We start from the raw sequence: 26,173 nt of genomic DNA, 5'->3' as shown, positions 1-26,173 counted from the left end.
GATACAGAACATTCACAATCTGAAATTTCTGGGTGTCAATTGTAGGTCCATTTGAAGAAAAATAATTGATACTGAGAGCATGCCTGGTGTCCTTTGCTTCCACTAGTCTAACCTGAGAAGAACACTGTGTTAATGTGGCCCCAGGAGAACATGGGAGGCTTGTAAATGGAGCAGGTGTTTGAATTTAGGGGTCACGATAGGTCTAAGAGAAGTGGGACTGGGGCCCAATCTATTCCAAAAGGAATCCCATGATACAGGGGCCAGATCATAAGGCAACAGAGAAAGCAACAGATGCCATTCCACACACAAGGCGCCTTGGCAAAGTTAAAATGCAAAAGCCACAACATCTGGACAGTCTCCTCTTGTCCTGAACCTTCAGCAGCATGAAGGACCCTCTGCTCCTCATTATCGTCTGAGCTGTACCCTCCCGCCCATCCTTCAGGTCACCCTGGCTCCCTGTTGACCCAGGACTTCTGAAACCAGCACCTCCCTCAGGTCTTTGCACAGGTCCTTCTTCCTGTCAAGGAAACACCTCTGGACTTACTTCGTGGCTCCCTCCCTGTCTTCCTGAGGTGTTGTCAAGGGTCACTTAGTGCTGGTCTTTCCTGAACACCCAGCACAGAAGAAAACTCTCTCATTTCTCTTTCAAATCTGTCTTTTCTCCCTCATGTTATTCTGTTATCAACTATGAACATCTGGTATGATTATTTCTTTACCTACTTACATTTGCCTCAATTATTTCTTCCTTATTAGATTTAGCAATGCCTTTTTTCGGTTAAGCTCTAAATAATTACTCATTAGACAGTGCGTAGAAAATGATCATCACTTAATCAAATTGCTCAAATGCGTGGAAGTCATTCAGATTTTCGAGTAAGTAAATGCTTGGGAAATTCTGAGTGGGAAAGGAAATTCTGGAGAGGGTAAGGGGAGCTTCATAGTGAAGCAAACTCATGTACACAACAAGAATTTGCATCCTGATGGTAGAACACACTGGATTGTGCTTCTGTGAAGTTAGGATTGCTAATTGAGTCATGGCTCTTCTCTCTTGTATTGTTAGCTATGTAAACCACAGAAGTCCAGAGAATGAGACACAAATCTCAGAATTCCTCCTCCTGGGATTTGCCGAGGACTCAGAACTACAGCCCCTCATCTTTGGGCTTTTCCTTTCCATGTACCTGGTCACAGTGCTGGGGAACCTGCTCATCACCCTGGCCACCATCTCAGACTCCCACCTGCACATGCCCATGTACTTCTTCCTCTCCAACCTGTCCTTTGTGGACATCTGCTTCACCTCCACCACCGTCCCAAAGATGCTGGTGAACATCCAGACACAGAGCAAGGCCATTACCTACGCCGGGTGCATCACACAGATGCAGTTTTTCATACTCTTTTCAGGGTTGGACATTTTTCTGCTGACCATAATGGCCTATGACCGGTTTGTGGCCATCTGTCACCCCCTGCACTACGTGGTCATCATGAAGCCCCAGTTCTGTGGTTTGCTGGTACTGGTGTCCTGGATCATTAACATTCTGCATTCTTGGTTGCAAAGCATAATGGTGTTGCGACTGTCCTTCTGCACAGACTTGGAAATCCCCCACTTTTTCTGTGAACTCAATCACATGCTCCACCTTGCCTGCTCTGACAACTTTGTGAGTGAGGTGGTGATGTATGTTGCTGCAGTCTTGCTGGCTGGTGGAGCCTTTGCTGGTATCCTTTATTCCTATTTCAAGATAGTGTCCTCCATCTGTGCAATCTCATCAGCTCAGGGCAGGTACAAAGCCTTCTCCACCTGTGTGTCTCACCTCTCTGTGGTCTCCTTATTTTATTGCACAGGCCTAGGTGTATACCTTAGTTCTGCTGTGACCCAAAACTCACACTCTCCTGCAACAGCTTCTGTGATGTACAGCGTGGTCGCCCCCATGCTGAACCCCTTCATCTACAGTCTGAGGAATAAGGACATCAAGAGTGCTCTGAGGAGACTCTGTGAGAGAGAAACTATGAAAGCATCAGTTGTGCTGAGACTGAAGAGGAACCCATGATCACAGGGTTCAAAGCCTCAGAGCCAGAATGGGGTCCTCATCAGCAGGTGCAAGCAGAACTTGCTCTTCTGTTTTTTTTCTGGAGTTTTGTTCTCTTTGATTCACTTTCTGTGTGCAACTCAATTTCATATTTCACTGGATTGCAGTTTCTGGATGATATCTGGGCCTCTTCGCTGTAATCATTTTCCAACACTATAGAAGTTCTTTGCATCTTTGGAACAGCAATAATTTGGAACTCCCACCTAACTCAAATGACCGATTTTTAGGCATAATTTCATCTCATACAACACATATAACACTAAATAATTTTTCTTATTGTTGACTAAAGATAGTCATTAATTATCTTAATGTGGGAAAAATATCTGCTTTCTGCCACCCAGGCTATGTGCATAATGTGATGGTAGAAGAAGGTGTGGCGAGACTGTCTCACCTGTGTGCATCACTTCTTCCTGTGTGACTCTCCTGACACCTGTCCTGATGATATGGCTTCACACCCAGCCTGGTTCCCAGTTGGCTATGGACTGAGTGCTCAGGGTTGGTAGCTGCCTCTCTTTAGCTTGGTGTCCACAGTGCCTGCCATTGTCAGTGGAATCAGGCCCCAGGACATTGGCTCAGCATTTTTCCTGTAGGTATTTCGTCCTCTAGACAGCATTTCTACATGACAACAAGGTAGAATGATGAAGAGATGAGGGGTGGTGGGGGTCAGGCATGAGGAGGGAGGGAGTGTGTGTGGCTGTAGGAGAGAAACCATGGTGACCTTGAGTTGATGGAAGGATTCCTGGATTTTCTTTTCTTTTTGATGAATTTGTACATTCTGGGCATGTTCATCTGTTCAGTGTGATATTTCCACATTTGTACACATTGTGCACTAATGAAATCCAGCCTCCTGTTTTCCTCCCTCTGCACACCTTCCCCTCATCTTCTAGGCACACATTGAGGCCTGTGCAAAAAAGCAAGGAGACCCAGGGGGGTTCTGATTCCCTTGGACTCTTTACTTTTACCTTCAGCTCATGAGAGAAGACGTGCAGTTCTTGTCCTTTGGTACCTGGCCCTTTCCCAGTGTCCTCCAGTTCCATCCATATTGCCACAAACGCTGGGATTCCATTCTTCTTTGTGGCTGCATAGTCCTCCGTTGTGTCTATATTCCACATTTTCTTTAGCCATTAAGGAAAGGTGAGGGAGGTGACGGGCACCATGTCAATTGTTCATTTAGCCACAGTGAATGGTTCCACAATAAGCGTGGGCAGCCGGCAGCTCTAGGACCTGCTGGTTTCCTTTCCTTGTTACAGTGTTGGCCTCCTGGCTGTGATGTTTTCCATGCTTTGGCCCAGTGTTCCCATCATGGAAGATGGGCATCGGGGCAATGGCTGTCTCTGTGTCATTTCTTAAGTACTGCATGTTGGTCTACGATTATCTGAACGAAGTTCCATCAAAATGGTAAATAAAATAGTAAAGGTTATCTAAGCAAGTTGTTCTTAAGCAGTCCAAATTTGACTTTTCTTTTTTCTCTTGACCTCAAATTTATTCCACATTCCCCCACCTGAGGGTACGCTGTCATGAGATCTTCTCTGCTTCATGTGACCCCTACTACCTTCTAGTAAAAGCCATTAAACAAAAGGGACTGGAATTGAACTGACAGTGTGAAGGTCTCCAGTTCATTCTAGATGAGCTGGGTCCACGTAGGTGCACAGCAGACTTGACAAAGCCTGTTTTCAGGTCCGTGTAGAAAATTAGCTAATGGAGTAAACAGACTTGGGACAGTAAGGGACACTGACATCCAGCCTTGGGTCATCATGGCCTTGTCTTCTGTTGACAGGTTAAGGGAGAGGGCAGTGCCAATGAGAATGTGATCTAGGAATGTGCCTTTTGAAAAGGATTTTTAAATTAGGCCGTTACAGGTATGCATAAGACTCAGGTCCATTTTAACAGGAGTAAGCAGGCCTGGAATGTAACTGGCTCCTACTCAGTCCCAGCACGTCCCCTTTCCTCCTCCCTCCCTTCCCTGCTCCCTTCCTCTCTTGTAATGAACTCTCTATTTATTTATAGTTTATTAATTGGTGCATTATGGATATACATACAGTGAAATTCACACATGCACATAGAAAAGCTCGGTCAGATTCATCTCCCATTCTCCCCTTTACCCATACCCCTCCCTCCCCCTCAAACCCTTCCTCTACTCCTCTGATCTCCCTTCTGTTTTCATGGAATCCTCCTGCCCCTCAGTTTGCTTTTCTATTTTTGGAACATTTATTTTCTCTAGTTTCTGCATGTGAGAAGAAACATTTGACCTTGACTTTCTGAGTCTGCCTTATTTCACTTACTAGCAAATACCATAATTTCAATCATTTTTATGACCAACTAAAACTCCACTGGGCACATATACCACATTTTCTCTATTCTTTTGTCTCCTGACAGGCACCTTGGCCTCTTCCATAGCTTCACTGCTGCGAATTGAACTGCTGTAATTATTGCTGTGACTCCATTTTTGTAGGATGCTGACTCTAGACTTGTGGGTATATTCTAGCTGGGTCACATGGTGGTTCCATTCCTAGATTTTTGAGGAATCTCCAAACGGCTTTCCAGAGTGGTTCCTCTAATCAGCATTCCCACCAAAAATGTATGTGTGCACCCTTTATCCCACATACTCACCAGCATTTATTATGATTTGTATTCTTGATCATTGTCTACTTGTCATTCTGGGACAAGTCTGTGATAAATGTCACTGGTATTTTCATGGTGATTGCACTGAATACATATGTGGCATTTTTGACAATAGTGATTCTGCCTATCCAAGAGCATGGAGGGTCTTCCCTTCCATTTCTTAAGTCTTTTTTCATTTATTCTCTTCAGTGTCCTGTGATTTTCCCTGTCGAGGTCCTTCACCTCTTTTGTCAGATTGATTCTCAAGTATTTTATTTTAAATGTTTTAGGCAATTGTGAGTGGCTTTACAATATTATAACAAAATACCTGAGATGGTCAACTTCTAAAGAGGGAAGGTTGTTTCATGCTCACAGTTTTGGAGTTTCCAGGTCATGATGGTTGACCCCATGACTTTGGGCCCGTGACAAAGAGTACATGGTGTGTGGCAGGGTGCATGTAGCAGAGCAAATCTGTTCACCTCATGGAAGTGAAAGAAAGAGCAAGAGATTGGGATTCTACAAACTCTTTCAAGGACCTGTCCCCAGTAACCTAGGACATCACACTAGGCCTCGCCTCTTTAAGTTTCCAACATGTCCCAATTCCACCAATCTAGGGACCATGCCTTCCACACAGGGGCCTTACCTAGGTCCACAGCCATTCTGTCCTCTAGGACAAGTCTGATGTGGCCTCAGTGATATGCAGAAAGGTCAACCCAATACTGAATCCCGTCATCTACAGTCTGAGGAACAAGGACGTGAAAAGGTCCTAAGGAGACTCCTCAGCATGATGGTGCCTCTCAGTGAAGGGACCGTGGCAGGACTCTCCTGAGTAGCCATGTGCCTGACACTGAGGGCTGGGGAGCCTGGCCTCTTCCATCCAATCCTTGACTACTTCTGCTTTTACAGGTTTCAAAGCAGTTCTTTCCTTGGGACTTCCTTGGGGGTCTTTCACTGCCCTACCTACTTTTCATCAGGTTATCAATTGAATCAGTAATGTAGACTTTTTAAAAAATGTTTCAATTAGTGCACTATTTGTAACTATAATTATTCATAATACTGGGGATCATTTTGACATCTTCATCCATGGAATATGTATACTCCACTTAAGTCCCCAGTATGTCCTCACTCCTTCCCCTTCTCCCTTCCTTTGCTCTACAGGTTTGAAGAATGAAATTGACAAAATTATCCTCTGTACACAGGTGAATATACCACAATGAATTTCTCACCTTGATGTACATCTACAAAGCACCAATTAAGTAAAACAATAGAGTAATTTTAAATTTTTAGTGGGAGAGTAGTGGGAACTGAACTCAGGGGCCCTTGACCACTAAGCCACATCCCCAGCCCTATTTTGTATTTTGTTTCGAGACAAGGTCTCATTGATTTTCTTAGTGCCTCACTTTTGCTGAGGCTGTGTTTGAACTCATGATCTTCCTGCCTCCGCCTCCTGAGCTGCTGGGATTACCGGCAAGTACCACTGTGACCAGTCTAATTTTAACTTTTAATTAGTGCAGCCTGTCAATTTTTCAGTCGTCTACAGAAATGATTTGTTTTTAATTATTATAATAAATCAAGTCTTGCTCATTTCATTTGTATCATTGCAAATGGTGTTATTTGTGCTTCTTTGGAAACATTACCCTGAATTCAATTCAAAGATTTCCTTCCTTTATATCTGGCTCTCTCTCCTTTCAGTCATACCCATTTTAATGAATTTTTCTCCTCACACACATCATGGTTTCCTGGAAATTCAGTACTATATCTTCCCTGTGTTTGCATCTGTGTTGTCTTGTACAGTTCTCTTTGAGGCTGTGCAAATCAGGCCACTCTCTTAGGTCTGATGTTAAGCAGGTTCTAGAGAAGCTTTATGATACTAGATGAAGCTCAAATGAAGTAGAAACCTTCTCATATAAACTCCTACTTCTGGAATTCTCCCCAAAACAGAATGTTATGTTGCTGTGTGTGTAGTGCTAGGAATAATATCCAAAATAAAAGTTCTTAAGGTGCCCTTAATACTTTAATGTAAATTTCTTAGTATGTGCCTGAAACTGAGCACTTTTTCACATTTATGAGTTAGTTGTATTTATTATTCTAAATCATGGGTTCATGTACATCCACCATTTTTCTTAAGATTTAACAAAATATACTAGCTGGTTTCAAATAATATAGATGTGTCTGGTTTGTTATTGTGGATTAAATTTAATTATACAACAGTTACTAAAATGTTGGTTTCTGTCTTATACAATCTCTTATATATTCCTCTATTTTTTTTCATTTGCTTTTTTATTCCTCTATTTTTTCATATGCTTTTTATGTCGTAACAATATTTATGTGGAATGGCATGAAAAGCTGATGCATCTGTGCATCACGTAATGATCAAAGCAGGCCTACTCTGCAGGCTGAGTCTCCTTCCAGTGCATTATCTCGACAGTGACTTTTCTAACATTCTTCCATATTTGAGGCTCTTTGCATTTACTTACCTTCTTTGGATGATCCAGGGTACAGTCCCTATCTATGTTCAGTTTATTAGAAATCTTTCCATGTAGACTTCACTTGGAGATATGTATCAGCTAATCAATTTTTCCTCTTTTGCCAGTGATTGAGGTAGAGCCTGTGGGACACCAAGCTGAGTAAGAAAACTGACCTCTGAGGAGGAGAAGAGCTGATGCTCAGTCATGAAGCTCAGTGCTCTGTGAAAGTCCACATCATCACGGTGAGCAGGTGAGATGCTGGTTCCCAGACCCACAAGGGACCTACAGTGCAAAACTGGGGTCCCAGGATCTCCTCCAGTTCAGAATGACACCAGAGGCTTGGTTGTCAAGTGTGGTTTCTTTATGGAAGGAGTACGATTATTCACTATGGCTTTCAATATAAGAAGAGAAAAATAATGTCTTACTGTTGATGCCATTTGACATTTATTCTCCAGAAATCCATTTTGAACACGGAGACACATGGGAATTGCAATATTTCCAATACAACTTTGAAGATGTCTTTGAGGAAATACAGAAATGATAAAGGGAAAGACTCTTTAGATGTCATAGAGAGCACAAAGCTTAGCAAGCAGAATTAAACCATTTGTAGAGAAGTTGAAATCATCACAGAAACAAAAACTAGAAAGTAAAGAGAAGGAGCAAGTGGCATGTCTACAATTTGACCAAAATCATTTGATTTTTGACTCTGAACTTTTGAGTTCTGCAATCAACAGCAATTTTTAAGACCCAGGAACTTTTACAGTTTCTCTCCCCAAGAGCATTTTCAGAGTGCTCTTGATGTCCTTATTCTTCAGATTGTAGATGAAGGGGTTCATCATGGGGGTGACCTCGCTGTACTGAGGCTATGGCACCAGAGCATGCATTCTGGGTCACAGCAGAACTGAGGTACACTCCTAAGAGGGTGCAATAAAATAAGGAGACCATGGAGGGGTGAGAGGCAAAGGTGGAGAAGGCTTTGTACCTGCCCTGAGCTAATGAGATTTTACGGATGGAGGACACTATCTTGGAGTAAGTGTAAAGAATACCAACAAGAGATCCACCACCCAGCAGTCCAGTGACAAAATATAGCACCATATTACTTAAGAATGTGTCAGAACAGGTAAGGTGGACCAACTGATTAGGTTCACAGAAAAAGTGGGGTATTTCCAAGTCTGTGCAGAAGGACAGCCACAACACCATTAAGCTTTGCAGTAAAGAATTGAGGGAACTAATGATGCAGGATGCCAGAACCAATAACACACAGAACTGGAGCTTCATGATGATCATGTAATACAGGGTGTGACAGATGGCCACAAAGCGGTCATAGGCCATCACAGTCAGAAGGAAGTTGTCCAACCCTATAGATAATGTAAAATAATAAATCTGTATGATGCAGCCTTCATAGGTAATGACCTTGCTCTGTGTCTGGATGTTCACCAGCATCGTTGGGATGGTAGTGGAGGTGAAGCAGATGTCCACAAAGGACAGGTTGGAGAGGAAGAAGTACATAGGCGTATGCAGGTGGGAGTCTGAGATGGTGACCAGGATGATGAGCAGGTTCCCCAGAACAGTGACCAAGTACATGGAGAGGAAAAGTCCAAAGATGAAGGGCTGCAGTTCTGGGTTCTCTGAAAATCCCAGAAGAAAAAATTCCTAAATTTTTGTGTCATTTTGTGGTTCCATGTGCTGTAGGTGAATACCAAGAAAGAGAAAAATAACACAGCTCATTTTGTTCTCAGGTCTTTTTAGAACATCCTCTGTGCCATCACTGATTAGGATCTCCTATTTTCTCTGCCCTCTTCTCAATATACTTCACATTCTTCATTTTCAGTTTTCATGAACAATCCATTCATGCCCCGAGGAATGTAAATTGAGTTAAAATCATGTTCCTGGTACTGTCTAGGCAGTGGCCTCTTCAAAATAAAAGCTCCTATAATCCAATCCTTAAGATTGAGTATTAGTAGATTGATGAGTTCAAATAACACAGCCTGAATAAAGTTCTTAATGTATATGCCACCAATAATGGGCACAGATTTAGAGAGAAGTAAACACTACCGAATGTGTACATGCTTTGCAACAGCTCATGGAATCACATACACATGTATGAGTTAAAAACAAACAAACAAAAAGCAGCGTTACTATTACATATACAGTGTCCCTGCTGTGAATCAAACATGGACAGGTGAATGGAGAGGATGTGGAGGTGCTACTTTTATATGGGTGAAGGAAAGACAGGCAAGATGTTGGCATTTGAAGAGATGTGGAGGAGGAGGGTTCCCCTGAGGCTGTCTGCAGAAGCCTTGCCTGTCTGCAGGATCCCACCAGGAGGTGAGAACCAGGCAATAGCCCTAGGGTAGGGTCTGCTGCAGACACCCAAGATCCAAAGGGAGCCCTAGAGGCAACCAGGAGAGCATGTGGGAGGTGAAGAGCTTGGGTCTGAATGATCAGGGAGAAGTTGGCCTCGGGCACAGCAGATGTGTTCAGTTTCTCAACAAGCAGGGGGTCTTTGCACCTCCACACTTGTGTCCCTTTCACTTTGTTTCAAGCAGCTTTGTTGAGGTGTAGTTGATAAATGAATTAATGCATGTGTCTAGTGTGTGAGGATGGATATATTTAGACAGAGCAAACCCTGTGGTCCCATCACCACCTTCCATGTTCCAGACACACCCAGTGATTCCCAGAGTCTCCTTGTGTCCCTTCTGGTTTTTGTTTCATTTTCCTTGACCTAAGAACACTTAACATAAGACCTACCTAACAGCAATTATGTACATGCACAGTGGCCTATGGTTAGCATTTGGAAGTTTGTCATGGAGCAAGTGTCTAGAAATGCATCACCTTATGTAAGTCTAAGTATCCCATTAAAACAACTCGCCTTTCCCTCCTCCACTACACCATCACCCCTCTTGTATTCTGGCATCCATGAGTTTGAGTATTTTAGGTATTTAAGTACAATTGTGCATTAGTTTTATTTCAAAAGCATTTGGAGAATCGAATTGAATCCCTCCTGATTTCTCTCTGTGGGTTAGGATATCATGTGTCTGTATTGTGAGAGTCACAATTTAGCCAGAGAGGGGCTCTATAAGAAAAGGTCCTGGTGTGAATATAGATTGTGTACAACCATAGAAATGAAAAGTTGTACTCCATTCGTGTACAATGAATTAAAATGTGTCTGTAATAATAAAAATTTTTAATAAAAAAGAAAAAAAAAAGCAAAGGACCTTCCAGATCAATGTTCCTGATGAGCACAGATGCAAAAATGCCCAACAAAGTACTATAAGCTACTGATTCAACAGCATGTTAGAAACTTTATTCACCCTACAACCGCCACCTCTCTGAACTGTATTTAGAGTTTTTCTTTTTTAGTGTCTTGTATTTAATTCACTGTGGTATATTCATGTATGTACATATGGAAGTTTGGGAGAGGGAGGTTGGAAGTTCTGGGACCAATTAGAGCAAAGTAAACTCCATGATCTTGTGAGTGTGTTAAAATGTATCCTACTGCTGTATATAGCAAAAAGGAATCCAGAAAAAATAAAGAAAAAAGAAGTGTCATTCCTATTTTTGAATGTAGGAGCTCAAGCACAGCCACTCCGAGGACGGCTCACTCTGCAGTAATCTGTAGGATCCTGCTCCCAAGGGTGTTACGGCACAGACACACTTATTTAACTGTTGCCTGGGGTGTATGGTGGTGCAAGTTAAAAATCAAATGATCAGAGATCTTACCTGCATTGTTCATTTTGTGTTTTCATGAATTGGGCATTTATATAGAAAAATAACATGCAAGAATTTAGGAGTTTGTACAATATACAGAGTGAGCAGTAAATGATCATGCAAATGATCATGCAAAATAACTGCATGATATTAATTTCAATGAGAAACTAAAATAAATTCTCCAGAAAAGAGCAATCATCTAATCACTTGAACCTGGGTCTCTATGTCAAGATTTAATTGACAAAGAAAAATGAACTAATAACAACAGATTTTTAGGAGCAAGGAAGAAAGAATCTAAGGTTATAAGATGACATAAAATGTGCTTCAGACATGGAATACAGTAGCAACAGTAATGAAATTCATAAAAATGATTAAAGTATTCTTACCTTCCATGTGAGCTGGACACATTATATGTATGATCTTTCTTATTCCTCCCAGGAACCCCAAGAAACCAATTTTTATGCCTATTGTTAAATAAGGGGATTCCCCCAAATACACTGACATTTGTATGGATAAAGATAAGCTTAAAAATGATGTGAACGGGGGTTTCAAGATGGCAGACTAGAGGGCGGCTGCATTTCATGTTGCTCCAGGACTCAGGATTCAAAAGAAGAGATATTGAGAGACTTGGGACCAACTCAAAGCTGCTGGGTGAGTCTCTCCCATTGGGGAGGCGTCCCGGATGGGGCGGTAGTCCCAGAACGCAGGGAACTTTGTGAAGTAGAGTTGCCCGTAGAGACACCCCTCTCCCCGGTAGAGCAGTGAACACAGACAACTGGGAACTTTGCAGAGGAAGCCACTCAGCAGAGCGCTTGGTTTCAGAGTAACCCACCGGGCTTCGGCGGCTGCCCATAGGAGGGGCTGCATAGGCAGGCGATTAGGTGCAGAGCAGGGTCCCAGGACCTAGGTGGCTTCTAGGTGTAAGAACTGCAGAGACAATCTGAGGGGCAGAGCGAAGGTTCCAGGACTGCGGGCAGATTCTCCGAGGAGAGAAAGCCTAAGGAGACTCGTCTGCGAAGGGTGAGGCTCCCAGGCCCAGGAGATAGGTCCGGGCCCCTGGGAACATTGCCTGGGAAGGCTGCCTTGCCCAGGCGGCAAGATACCCCTCCCCCCACTGGAGCAGTGAACATGGACAGCTGGGAACTTTGCAGAGGAGGCTGCTCAGCACAACGCTTGGTTTCGGAGCAACCCACCAGGGCTCCGGCGGCTGCCAGAGGAAGAGCTGGGCGGCGAGCTGTTTGGACTCAGAACAACCTCCTGAAAAACAGGGGATGGGTTACCCTGAGGAGGAGGAAGTGCGCAGTGAGTTGCTTGGTCTCCAAGCGACCACACAGAACACCGGGTGGCTGCCTGGAGGAAGAGGCGTTCGGCGGGGCGCTGGGGCTTGGAGCATCTGTACGAGGCTCCAGGTGGCTGCTCAGAGGAAAGGTCGCATAGCCAGGCGATTAGGTGCAAAGCACGGTCCGGGGACCTAGGCGGCTTATTGGTGGAAGAGCCACACAGAGACACGCTGAGGGGCGGAGCAAAGGTTCCAGGACTGCGGGCAGCTTCTCTGAGGAGGGGCAGCCTAAGGAGATTCGTCTGCGAAGGGCAGGGCTGCCAGGCCCAGGAGGTAGGTCTGCGCCACTGGGAACATTGCCTGGGAAGGTTGCCTTGCCCAGGTGGTAGTTGTGGACTGAGGGGAACCTCCAGGAGGGGAACTGACCAGCGAGACCTCCCCACTGGGTGAGTCTTCCCCGAGGGGTGAGGTTGTCCCACAAGGATGGTAAAACCAGAGACACAGGCACAAACAGGCCTTGCCTCAGCCTGCAGTCTAGTTCCCCTTTGGTTGACCATTGGTCAACAAGTGGAGGCACCTCTGCCCACTAGCAGGGAATATACACCACCTGAAGGCCACCACCCCTAGAGAGGCAGCTTCCTTGGGGAGCACCGCATTTTCAACTTCCTCCAAGACTTCAGGCTCCTGAAGGATAAGAGGGGATATACTAGCAATCTTCAGGGACATTATAATCAATAGAGGAAATATGCAACATCTCAGCAGTCCACTGATATCTGAATGACATGAGAAAACAAGGGAAGAAAATGCCTCAAACAAATCTAGATGTTACATCAATAAAATCCAATGACAGCATGGCAGAAGCAATGACAGAAAGGGAGTTCAGAATGTACATAATTAAAATGATCAGAGAAGCAAACGATGAGAGGAAAGAGCAAATGCAGGCATTGAATGATCGCACCAATCGACAGTTAAAAGAGCAAATACAGAAAGCAAAAGATCATTTCAATAAAGAGTTAGAGATATTGAAAAAAAAACAAACAGAAATCCTTGAAATGAAGGAAACAATAAACCAAATTAAGAACTCCATAGAAAGCACAACCAATAGGATAGATCACCTGGAAGACAGAACCTCAGATACTGAAGACAAAATATTTAACCTTGAAAACAAAGTTGAACAAACAGAGAAGATGGTAAGAAATCATGAACAGAATCTCCAAGAACTATGGGATATCATAAAAAGGCCAAATTTAAGAATTATTGGGATTGAGGAAAGCTTATAGAAACAAACCAATGGAATGAACAATCTATTCAATGAAATAATTTCAGAAAATTTCCCAAATCTGAAGAATGAAATGGAAAATCAAGTTCAAGAGGCTTATAGGACTCCAAATACACAAAATTACAACAGACCCACACCAAGACACATTATAATGAAAATAGCTAACATACAAAATAAAGACAAAATTTTAAAGGCAGTGAGAGAAAAGAACCAAATTACATTTAGGGGAAAACCAATATGGATATCAACAGATTTTTCAATCCAGACCTTAAAAGCTAGAAGGGCCTGGAACAACATTTTTAAAGCCCTGAAAGAAAATGGATGCCAACCAAGAATCTTATACCCAGCAAAACTTACCTTCAGATTTGACGATGAAATAAAATCCTTACATGATAAACAAAAGCTAAAAGAATATACAAAAAGAAAGTCAGCATTACAGAACATTCTCAGCAAAATATTCCATGAGGAAGAGATGAAAAACAAAGAAGCAAATCAGCAAAGGGAGGAGCTATCCTAAAGGAACTCTCAAATAAAGAGGAACCAAGTCATGTCAAAAATAAACAAATAAAGAAATAAAATGAGTCAAATGAACAGGAATACAAATCATATCTAATAATAACCCTGAATATTAATGGCCTTAATTCATCAATCAAAAGACATAGACTGGCAGATTGGATCAAAAAGAAAGATCCAAAAATATATTGCCTACAAGAGACTCATCTCATAGAAAGAGATACCCATAGACTAAAGGTGAAAGGATGGGAAAAAACACCCATGCACATGGACTCAGGAGAAAAGCTGGGGTATCCATCCTTATTTCAGATAATGTGAACTTCAAGCCAAAGTTAGTCAGAAGGGAAAAGAAGGACATTTCATACTGCTTAAGGGAACCATAAATCAGGAAGACATAACAATCATAAATATCTATGCCCCAAACAGTGACTCATCCATGTATGTCAAACAAATGCTTCTCAATCTCAGAAACCAAATAGACCACAATACAATAATACTAGGTGATTTTAACACGCCTCTCTCACCACTGGACAAATTTTCCAAACAAAATTGAAAAAAGAAACCATAGAACTCAATAACACAATCAATAATGTAGACTTAACGGACATTTATAGAATATACCATCCAATGAAGATTGAATACATTTTCTTCTCAGCAGCACATTGATCCTTCTCTAAAATAGACCATATATTATGCCACAAAGCTAATGTTAGCAAATACAAGAAGATAGAGACATTAACTTGTACATCAGATCATAATGAATTGAAATTAGAAATAAATGAAAGAGTAAAAAACAGAAATTACTCCAACACTTGGAGATTAAACAATATGCTATTATATGATGAATGGATAAGAGAAGATATTAGGAAGGAAATTAAAAGATTCTTAGAGGTAAATGAGAACAAAGAAACATCATATCAAAATCTCTGGGACACTATGAAAGCAGTACTTAGAGGAAAATTTATTTCATGGAGCGCATTCTATACAAGAAGTAAAACTCAACAAATAAACGACCTAACACTACAGCTCAAAGCCCTAGAAAAAGAAGAACAGAACAACACTAAAGTAGTAGACAGGAAATAGTTAAACTCAGAGCTGAAATCAACGAAATTGAAACAAAAGAAACAATACAAAAAATTGACAAAATAAATAGTTGGTTCTTCGAAAAAATAAACAAAATTGATAAAGCCTAGGCGATACTAACAAAGAGAAGACCAGAGAAAACCCAAATCACCAAAATTCGGAATGAACAAGGAAATATCACAACAGACACGAATGAACTACAAAACATAATGAGAAGCTATTCTGAAAATCTATACTCCAACAAAATAGAAAATTTTGAAGATGTCAACAAGTTTCTAGAGACATATGAATTCCCTAAACTAAACTAGGTGGACACACACAATTTAAATAGACCATTTTCAAGTAATGAAATAGAAGAAGTCATCAAAAGCCTACCAACAAAGAAAAGTCCAGTACCTGATGGGTTCTCAGCCGAGTTCTACAAAACCTTTAAAGAAGAGCTCATTCCAATACTTTTCAAAGTATTCCATGAAATAGAAGAGGAGGGAACTCTCCCAAACTCATTCTATGAAGCCAATATCACCCTGATACCTAAACCAGACAGAGACACATCGAGGAAAGAAAATTTTAGACCAATATCCTTAATGAACATCAACACAAAAATTCTAAACAAAATTTTAGAAAATCGCATACAAAAACATATTAAAAAAATAGTGCACCATGATCAAGTGGGTTTCATCCCAGGAATGCAAGGTTGGTTCAACATCAGGAAATCAATAAATGTAATTCACCATATCAACAGACTTAAAGTCAAGAATCAGATTATTATTTCAATAATTGGAGAAAAAGCATTTGATAAAATACAGCATCCCTTCATGCTCAAAACACTAGAAAAAATAGGGATGGTGGGAACATTCCTTAATATTGTAAAGGCCATGTACGCTAAGCCCATGGAATATCATTCTAAATGGTGAAAAACTGAAAGCATTCCCCCTAAAATCTGGAACAAGGCAGGGATGCCCTCTTTCACCACTCCTATTCAATATCGTCCTTGAAAGTCTAGCCAGAGCAATTAGACAGACCAAAGAAATTAAAGGGATACGAATAGGAAAAGAAGAACTCAAACTATTCCTATTTGCTGATGATATGATTATATACTTAGAGGAACCAGGAAATTCCACCAGAAAATTTTAGAACTCATAAGTGAATTCAATAAAGTAGTGGTATATAAGATCAATGCTCATAAATCTAATGCATTTTTATACATAAGTGATGAATCTTCAGAAAGAGAAGTTAGGAAAACTAACCCATTCACAATAGCCTCGAAAATAATAAAATACTTGGGAATCAATTTCACAAAAGAGGTGAAAGACCTCTACAATGAGAACTACAGAACACTAAAGAAAGAAATTAAAGAACACCTTAGAAGAAGGAAAGACCTCCCATGTTCTTGGATAGGAAGAATTAATATTGTCAAAATGACCATACTACCAAAAGTGCTATACAGATTCAATGCAATTCCAATTAAAATCCCAATGATGTACCTTACAGAAATAGAACAAGCAATTATGAAATTCATCTGGAAGAATAAGAAACCCAGAATAGCTAAAGCAATCCTCGCAGGAAAAATGAAGCTGCGGGTATCGCAATAAAAGTACTTCAACTATACTACAAAGCAATAGTAACAAAAACGGCATGGTATTGGTACCAAAATAGACAGGTATATCAATGGTACAGAATAGAGGCCACGGACACAAACCCAAATAAAAACAATTTTCTCATAATAGACAAAGGTGCCAAAAATATGCAATGGAGAAAAGATAGCCTCTTCAACAAATGGTGCTGGGAAAATTGGAAATTCATATGCAACAGAATGAAACTAAACCCATATCTCTCACCGTGCACGAAACTAAACTCAAAATGGATTAAGGATCAGGGAATCGGACCAGAGACCCTGCATCTTATAGAAGAAAATTAAGTCTAGATCTTCAACATGTCGGCTTAGGACCAGACTTCCTCAACAGGACTCCCATAGCACAAGAATTAAAAGCAAGAATCAACAACTGGGATAGATTCAAACTAAAAAGCTTTCTCTCAGCAAAGGAAACTATCAGCAATGCGAAGAAAGAGCCTACAGAGTGGGAGAAAATCTTTGCCAATCATACTTCAGATAGAGCATTATAAAGAACTCAAAAAACTCAAAACCAAGATTACAAATAACCCAGTCAACAAATGGTCAACAAATGGTCTAAGGAAATGATCAGACACTTCACAGATGAAGACCTCCAAGCAATCAACAAACATATCGAAAAATGTTCTTTCTAGTAATGAGAGAAATGCAAATCAAAACCACCCTAAGATTCCATCTCACCCCAATTAGAATGGCGATTATCAAGAATACAAGCAACAACAAGTGTTGTCGAGGATGTGGGGAGAAAGGTACACTCATACATTGCTGGTGGGGCTGCAAATTAGTGCAGCTACTCTGGAAAGCAGTGTGGAGATTATCAAGAGTACAAGCAACAACAAGTGTTGGTGAGGATGTGGGGAGAAAGGTACATTCATATATTGCTGGTGGATTTGCAAGTTAGTGTAGCCACTCTGGAAAGCAGTGTGGAGATTCCTTAGAAAACTTGGAATGGAACCACCATTTGACCCAGCTATCCCACTCCTTGGCCTATACCCAAAGGACTTAAAATCAGCATACTACAGAGATACAGTCACATCAATGTTCATTGCTGCTCAATTCACCATAGCCAAATTGTGGAACCAACCTAGATTCCCTTTAGTTGATGAATGGATAAAGAAACTGTGGCATATATATACAATGGAATATTACTCAGCCTTAAAGAATGATAAAATTATGGCATTTGTAGGCAAATGGATGAAATTGGAGAATATCATGCTAAGTGAGATAAGCCAATCTCAAAAAACCAAAGGAAGAATGATCTCGCTGGTAAGTGGATGGTGACACATAATGTGGCGTGGGAGGGGTTAGTTTCAGGGTTAGAGTTAGGGTTAGGGAGGGGGGCAAGATTTGGGGAAGGAAGGACTGTATAGAGGGAAAAGAGGGGTGGGAGAGGTGGGGGGAAGGGAAAAATAACAGAATGAATCACCAACATTACCCTATGTAAATTTATGATTAGAAAAATGGTATGCCTTGACTCCATGTACAAATAGAGAAACAACATGTATCCCATTTTTTACAATAAAAAAAATGATGTGGGCAATATTTTGTTAAATGCAAAATAATGTGTTCTATGAGGACTGGGTTGTAGCTCAATTGTAGAGCACTTGCCTAGTATGTGTGAGGCACTGGATTCGATTCTCAGCACTGCATATACATAAATAAAATAAAGGTCCATTGACCACTAAAAAATATTTTTAAAAAGTATGTGTTCCACAAGATGGTAGCAGATGATTGCTATTTATAAAAAGAGAACCAATCAAAAATGGCAAAACTGCCATAATAAGAAAAAGCAGACATGTAAGAAGACAGCAACACGTATAAAAGACAATTTATGGATATAAGGATGCACTCTCTGAACTTACAGGTGAGGTGATGATGAGGATTCAAGGTGACTGGCAGAATTTCTCTTACAAAATCCATGAAGTCTCACATATCCTGCTTCCAATACATGACTGCACATGTACAAGAGAACTAGATGGCAAGCAGAAACCTTAGTGGAGTAGCCTTCCAGTTCTTACTTTGAGATTCAAAAGGTAAAAACAGAACCCATGGAAACAAAGAGCTGACACAAACAATTTGGAATTGCAAAGAGAAGGGAAAAGCTAACAAATTTCAAAATTGATTCAGTAACAACAGTAGTAAAATATTTCAGTGTGTAGCCCTTTGTTTTCCCTTTACCTGATAAAGTATGCGAGAAGGTATTGTGCAGGAGAGAAGGGATTGTGAAATGTTTGTCTCATGAACTGTTACTGCAAAGAAGGATTCCCATGCAGAGCATTACTCTGATCTTTGTAATGAATAGAGAAACAGGCTCGAGTAGACTCCTTGATCAAAACAAAGGAGTGAAAGACCCCAACTTCATGCATGTCCCTCCAGCCTAATGCACAATTTTGTTTCTCCTTGATGGACAAGCTCCTTGGATATGGTCCAATTGTGTAGGAACATTGTATGACACCTCCTCATTCAGCTGCAGCTCCACTCCTGTCAGCAACAATCTACACACTGCAGAGTCTGAGATAAACACACATTGAAACACATTCAATAAATTGCAAGTTAGTTAGTCAAAGATGAGGACATATATGGTGACTTTCATTTCTGGGCTGGCTTGGTGCTCTGGGGACTGCAAGTAATATTTGTCAACTTCCACTCTTGCTGAACCTTTCATACAATACCTACGGGGCTCTCAGACTCACCTGGATGGGGTTTCTGAGAAGAATCTCCCAGTAGAAGACTGGATTCCTCACAGGTTGACTGATGATGGAGAATGGAACTCTGTTCCCCCTGAAGTAGTGAAGCGCTGGTACCTAGCCTAACACAGGACTCAAAAGAAATGACCAGGTCCTGTTCAAGACTGTATGCTCTGAGTGACATCAAAGGGTCTATTATATCTACCCACATCTGCTCATTCGCTACATTTCCTCCACTACATCAGTCCCTGAGCACCTGAATTCCCTGTGGGACACTGGTCAGACCAGAAGGAACTTCTTCCTTTTCTTTCTATATCCCAAAAGATCTGGTTAGAAATCCAATGTCTCTTGTTCCTTATCCATGAAATCTCTTGCCTTCTAGAAGTCTAACCTCCCTAGCACTTTTGACACATTCTTATTTATAATCTCCTCCAAAGTCAGAGGTACCTGGCTCTTAGTCTTTGGAAACCCAAAGCACTGACTTGTAGAGAGGACACATCTCCTGATATCTTCAGAAAATGGCTACTCCCCCTTCATCTAGGGAGAAGACTGTGTTCATTTGTTATAAAACCATCAGAAGTTATCACAACCCTTGGGTTCCTCAGGTTTTCTACAGAAGAGGTAAGAATATTCACGCTTGGAACACTGTCAGGGATCAAGAAGAAGTTCCCATTCTGAGAACGTTCTGACCTTTATGATAAACAGCAGTGCCCCTCCCCCCTCCTGGCTGATAGTTCTGACAATATGGTGCCTATGGCGCCATCCCTGCTTCTCTTCCGGGATTTCACCTTCCCGCTGGCATGAACTTCACCTTTCCGCCAGCGTGAACTTGCACCCTATCAGGAGCCCAGTAGTAGAACACAGTCAACCAACCTGCACCTCATCATACCCCTCATTCCCTCAGCATAAATACCCGTGAGAACAATAAAAATTTGCAGCTTGATCAGAATTCCTGTCTTGCTGTCACCCCCTGCACCTCTTGTCCCTTTCATTCCTTCTCTCTTAGGTTCGCTGTCCTGCGTTGATGTCCCGCGGGTCGGGACAGTTGGTGCCCAACATGGTTGACTGAAGCCTTTGCCTGAGAAGTGAATGGGGAAGCCTTGCCTGAGGCCTCCGGGGAAGCCTTGGCCAAGCGGGATTCGGGATCGCCTCGGTAAACATGACTGGGAGTCAGATCCAGGAGGAGAGTGAGGCCAGCGCAAGGTGAGTGACACACCATGGGACAAGCAGTTCGTCACATGATTTGTTTCTGACGGGTCTCAAGGAGGCCCTCAAGACTCAGGGAGTGCATGTTAAGAAAAAGGATTTAAGATCATTCTTTTCATACATAGAGGATTTGTGTGCTTGGTTTCCCCTCAAGGGGTCAATTGATGGTAAAAGGCGCCTCAGAGTAGGAGACTGCCTCAAAGATTATTATGAGACTTTTGGTCCTCAAAAGGTGCCCATCACTGCCTTTTCTTATTGGAATTTAATTAATGAGATTCTTAAAAGTTCACCCTTTGACAGTGGTACTTTAAAACTTGTAAAAATTGGGGAGCAGGCAATGCAATCCACCTCTCGCCCCCCCTCGGCATGCCCTTCGGTTAGTATTCAAATGCACCCTATGCAGCCTTCTCAGGACCCCGGGACCCTCCCAGACCCCGGGAACCTCCCAGACCCCATCTTACCAAAGGAGTCCCCTAAAAATCCCCCTAAGATTTATCCGGTTTTAAATCTCCATGATGAGTTGACCCCAGAGGATGAGGCTACCCTGGAGGAGGCAGCGGCTCAATACCATTCTCCAGACCTGCCACCTCTTAAAAATCCACCTCCCTCTTATACACCCCCTTGCCTTTCATGCTCCAGGCCCTTCAGGGACCTACTGCCCCCCCCAGACATTTTTTCCCCGCTTCCCTTGCCTAATCTAACACCTTTACGTGAATCTCTCCAACATAGGCAGGGAACAAATCCAACTTTTAAAAGAACTAAAAGCCCTTGGTGCCAAACTTCGCTCACTGGTCTTGGGCACAGAGTTAACACAAACTGGCCCAAAACCCCTTAATACTCATAAGGTAAAGCCACATGGTCAGTCTGTTCTTGCCTTTCCAGTCACTCGCAGTCAAGCAGATCAGCCCACACAAACTGAGGCAGAGAATTTAAAAGGAAGTCAGAAGAGGAATCAGGGGAGGAACAAGCGATAGAACCAGAGGGAGAACAAGAGGAGGACCAGGAATCAGGGGATGAGGAGGAGCCCACCTCTGGACAGAGTGGAGCCCTTGGTTCTTATAAAAGGCTGAGCCTCCACTTTCTTGAAAGATTTAAAAAGGCTTCTGCTCAGTATGGCCCCACTGCACCTTATACACTGGCCTTGCTAGAGAACCATAGTACACAATGGCTCACACCTAATGATTGGAAATTTTTGGCCTGAGCCACCCTCAGTGCGGGTGACTTCCTGTTATGGAATGCAGATTTTAAGGAATACTGTCGGGAAACTGCTCAAAAAAATTCAACCAAGGCTTCCTCTAAATCCTGGACCTATGTTAAACTAGTGGGTAATGCACCATTTGATACTAACCCTAAACAGGCGCGCTTCCCTACTGGGCTCCTAGCACAGGTTCAAACTGCTGGTTTGCACGCTTGGAGACGGCTCCCTCAAAAGGGCTTGGCCACCACCTCCCTAGCAAAAATTCGTCAGGGTCCTGACGAGCCTTACAGTGACTTTGTTGCCCGGTTTAATCTAGCTGCGGAGCACTTACTTGGACCAAGTGAAAACGAGAGCTCCTTTGTAAAATATCTTGCCTTTGAAAATGCCAACCTGATATGTCAAGATGTTCTTCGGCCCCATAAAGATAAAGGGGATCTTTCTGACTTCATTAGGCTGTGTGCCGGGGTAGGAGCAGCCCATGCCATGGATCTCGCCATTGGCGCAGCCTTCACCAAGGCCCTTCACAACCCTGGCCAACGTACTTGCTTTACTTGCAAACAACCTGGCCATTTTGCGTGAGAGTACCCAACAGGGAGACTGGGTCAAGGACCCATATCTCCTCAAACAGGGGCTAAACCACCTCCGCTCACCCTTTGCCCTAAATGTGGTAAAGGTTGCCACTGGGTCAAGGAGTGTAGATCCAAGACCAATGCCCTTGGACAGCCTATTCCCTCTAACTTCTCAGGAAACTCCTCTGGGGGCCAGCCCCTGGCCCCGACTGACCCCAGAACAAACCCAGGGGCAATAAGGTTTGTTCCCTCTCAGACTCCCAACCCAATCCAGGCTCCCTGTCCTTCTCCACAATCACCTCCCTCCAACGCGCTACCCCAGGCAGTGCAGGATTGGACCTCTGTGCCTCCACCGATACAATATTAGACTCTATGCAAGGACCCCAAATAATACCCACTGGGGTTGTAGGTCCCCCTCCACCTCATATGTGTGCTCTTATTCTTGGGAGAGCTTCTACCACCTTACAAGGTGTTCAGATCTTCCCTGGCATCATTGATAATGATTACACTGGAGAAATTAAAATACTGGCCACAGCTATTAACGGAATAGTGGCCATCCCTGCAGGAATAAGAATTGCACAATTAATATTCCTTCCCCTCAATTCAGGAAACACTCCCACCACCCAAAATTCACCACAAAACATGGTCTCTTTAGGTTCCTCTGATGTGTATTGGGTCCAACCTATCTCCCACAAAGGACCCACTCTTACCTTATTTATTGAAGGAAAGAAATTCCAAGGGATCCTAGATACTGGTGCGGACGCCACAGTTATTTCTCAAAAATATTGGCCATCATAATGGCCCCTCACCTCATCACTAACTGTTCTTAAAGGAATAGGGCAATCAAAAAACCCCTTAGTTAGCTCCAGGGCGCTCAATTGGACTGACACAAAAGATAACACAGGAAATAAAGGAACTGTTACCCCCTTCGCTGTTCCTGATCTCCCTGTCAACCTTTGGGGATGAGACATTCTAAGCCAAATGAAAGTTATTCTTGCTAGTCCCGACTCTTTAATCACTCATCAAATGCTTTGTATGGGCTTTATCCCTGGTACAGGCCTTGGGAGGCTAGGACAAGGACAGGTTGAGCCTGTACAGCCCATACAAAAAACAGACAAATTTGAACTTGGGTATTTGGATTTTTAGTGTTGGTCCCTGACCCACCTGTACCCCATGCAGACAAAATTATTTGGGAAACTCAAACTCCTGTGTGGGTGGATCAGTGGTCCCTTACCCAAGAAAAATTAGAGGCTGCCTCCATGTTAGTACAGGAACAGTTGACAACCGGTCACGTGGAACACTCAACCTCACCCTGGAACACTCCTATTTTTGTTATTAAGAAGAAATCAGGCAAATGGCGCCTTTTACAGGATTTGCGCGCTATCAATAAGGTTATGCGCCCAATGGGGACATTACAGCCAGGCATTCCTACACCGGTAGCTATTCCTAGGGACTATTATAAAATGGTCATTGACTTAAAAGATTGCTTTTTTACTATTCCTTTACATCCTGAGGACAGACCCTATTTTGCTTTCAGCCTTCCCCGCATCAATTTTCAGGGCCCTATGCAAAGATTTCAATGGAAGGTCCTTCCCCAGGGTATGGCTAACAGCCCTAGTCTTTGCCAAAAATATGTTGCTCAAGCAGTAGACCCTGTGAGAGAGCGGTGGCCACAAGTTTATATATTACATTATATGGATGATTTGTTAATCGCTGCACCTAATACCTATGATCTTAACAATTGTTATTTGGATCTCTATAAGGCCCTCACTGCCTTGGGACTTCAGATAGCCCCTGATAAGGTTCAGACACAGGACCCCTACACCTACTTGGGCCTCAAACTTCAAACTAATCAAATTCAAATCCCTAATATACAATTGCGTGTGGACCATCTCCACACTCTTAACGATTTCCAAAAATTACTAAGGGATATCCAATGGCTAAGACCATATTTAAAACTACCCACCTATGTGCTCTTGCCTCTTAATGATATTTTAAGGGGAGATTCTGACCCTTCTTCTCCTCGAGAGCTTACTCCCGAGGTGTGGCAAGCATTAATTCAAATCACAGAAGCCATTGCTCAACAATTTGTTACACAAATATCTTATAACCTTCCTTTGGTTTTGGTTATATTACACACCCCCGTCACCTTTATCCCTTTACTTGCAGGACTTGGAATAACTACAGCAGTGGCCTCAGGTACTGCTGGTTTGGGGGTCTCTCTTACTCAATATACAAAATTATCCAGACAATTGCTTTCTGATGTACAGATACTCTCGAGCACCAGACAAGATCTTCAAGATCAGGTGGATTCCGTAGCAGAAGTGGTCCTACAAAATAGGAGAGGTTTAGACCTTCTAACTGCTGAACAGGGAGGCATTTATCTGGCTTTGCAGGAAAAATGCTGTTTCTATGCCAACAAGTCAGGAATTGTTAAGGACAAGATCAAACAGCTGCAGGAAGACTTAGAAAAATGCAGATGAGCACTGGCTGATAATCCACTATGGACTGGATTCAGTGGACTCCTTCCCTATCTCCTTCCCTTCCTAGGTCCCCTCCTTTCCTTGCTGCTTATCGTATCTATAGGTCCTTTGATATTCAACAAGATCATGGCTTTTCATAGAGCTCAAATTGAGGCTATACAGGCGAAACATATTCAGGTTCATTACCATCGACTGGAGATGATGGATCGCGATGGTGATCTTAATAGACCGTCACCCCAGTGAGCTGAACTGGACAGCCAATGACGGGTAAGATTCGTGAGAGCTCATACCAAGCTAAGACAGGAAATGAGGGCTAGAGCCTCATTATCCAATGACAGGTAAGGATGTTGCTCTATCACGGACAACCTAAGACAGGCGCAGTTCCCTAGGGATTTTCACTCCAGCTCTGTACCTGTTCGGGCAAGCCACGCCCCTGGCTCACCACATAGCCTCTATCACCCCCTTAAAATATGGCTATGAAAATATGGTCAATAATTTTATATAAGAAAGGGGGAAATGTCAGGGACCAAGAAGAAGTTCTCATTCTGAGAACTTTCTGACTTTACGATAAGCAGCAGCACCCCTCCCCCCTCCTGGCTGATAGTTCTGACAATATGGCGCCTATGGCGCCGTTCCTGCTTCTCTTCCAGGATTTCACCTTCCCGCTGGCGCAAACTTCACCTTCCTGCCGCTGCGAACTTGCACCCTATCAGGAGCCCAGTAGAAGAACACAGCCAACCAACCTGCACCTTGTCATACCCCTCATTCCCTCAGCATAAATACCCGTGAGAACAATAAAAATTTGCAGCTTGATCAGAATTCCTGTCTTGCTGTCACTCCCTGCGTCTCTTGTCCCTTTAATTCCTTCTCTCTTAGGTTCGCCATCCTGCATTGATGTCCTGCGGGTCATGACAGAACACAAGTTCAGAATTGTCATTAATGAAAAATTTGATAATGATAAACAATATACTTAGATATAGGTTGCTCTGTTATACAGCACTGGGGCTGGGATCCAGCAACAGTCATGTGAAGGCTTTCTGAAGTCTTCTCCATCCTGAACACCTCCACCCACCTCAGTTCTGATTTTAGGTGTCAGATGTGGACTCCACTGGCTCAGCTTCTGCCTGAACAAGTTCATGTTTTCCCTTATCTTTGTCTTCATGAAAGGAAATCAAGCTTACGATCCTTGACTCCTCATACAGAAACTAGCTACATTCCCCTTCTCCATGGAGCTTCTGAGTGAACTAAGTTGTAGGTTAAAGCTCACTGGACCATGGACCTGCCCAGAGCAGATGCTCCACAGACAGCAGCCATGTGTCCACCACTTTGCTCCTCATTGGCTCAGGTCACTGTGACATCACAAGGGTTTCCTGGCACAGGAAGTGAGT

At 42.7% G+C, this 26,173-nt stretch overlaps 1 protein-coding gene across 1 annotated transcript; it reads left to right on the top strand.

Moving 5' to 3' along the window:
• Window positions 1–1,082: 1,082 nt before the first annotated feature.
• LOC124968149 (olfactory receptor 7A10-like) lies at window positions 1,083–2,039 on the top strand. The gene has a single exon (XM_047530471.1). The coding sequence runs from the start codon at window positions 1,170–1,172 to the stop codon at window positions 2,037–2,039; it is 870 nt and encodes a 289-aa protein (XP_047386427.1). The 5' UTR covers window positions 1,083–1,169.
• Window positions 2,040–26,173: the final 24,134 nt, after the last annotated feature.

This window comes from Sciurus carolinensis, chromosome 17 (assembly GCF_902686445.1).
Source record: "Sciurus carolinensis chromosome 17, mSciCar1.2, whole genome shotgun sequence".
In the NCBI taxonomy this organism is placed as follows: Eukaryota; Metazoa; Chordata; class Mammalia; order Rodentia; family Sciuridae; genus Sciurus; species Sciurus carolinensis.
The sequence above is the reverse complement of the archived record's forward strand: the minus strand, read 5'-3'. Positions and strand labels throughout refer to the sequence as shown.

Excerpts from the sequence above, each read along its gene's own strand:
- LOC124968149 (XM_047530471.1), top strand. The coding sequence starts at position 1,170 with ATGTACCTGGTCACAGTGCTGGGGAACCTGCTCATCACCCTGGCCACC.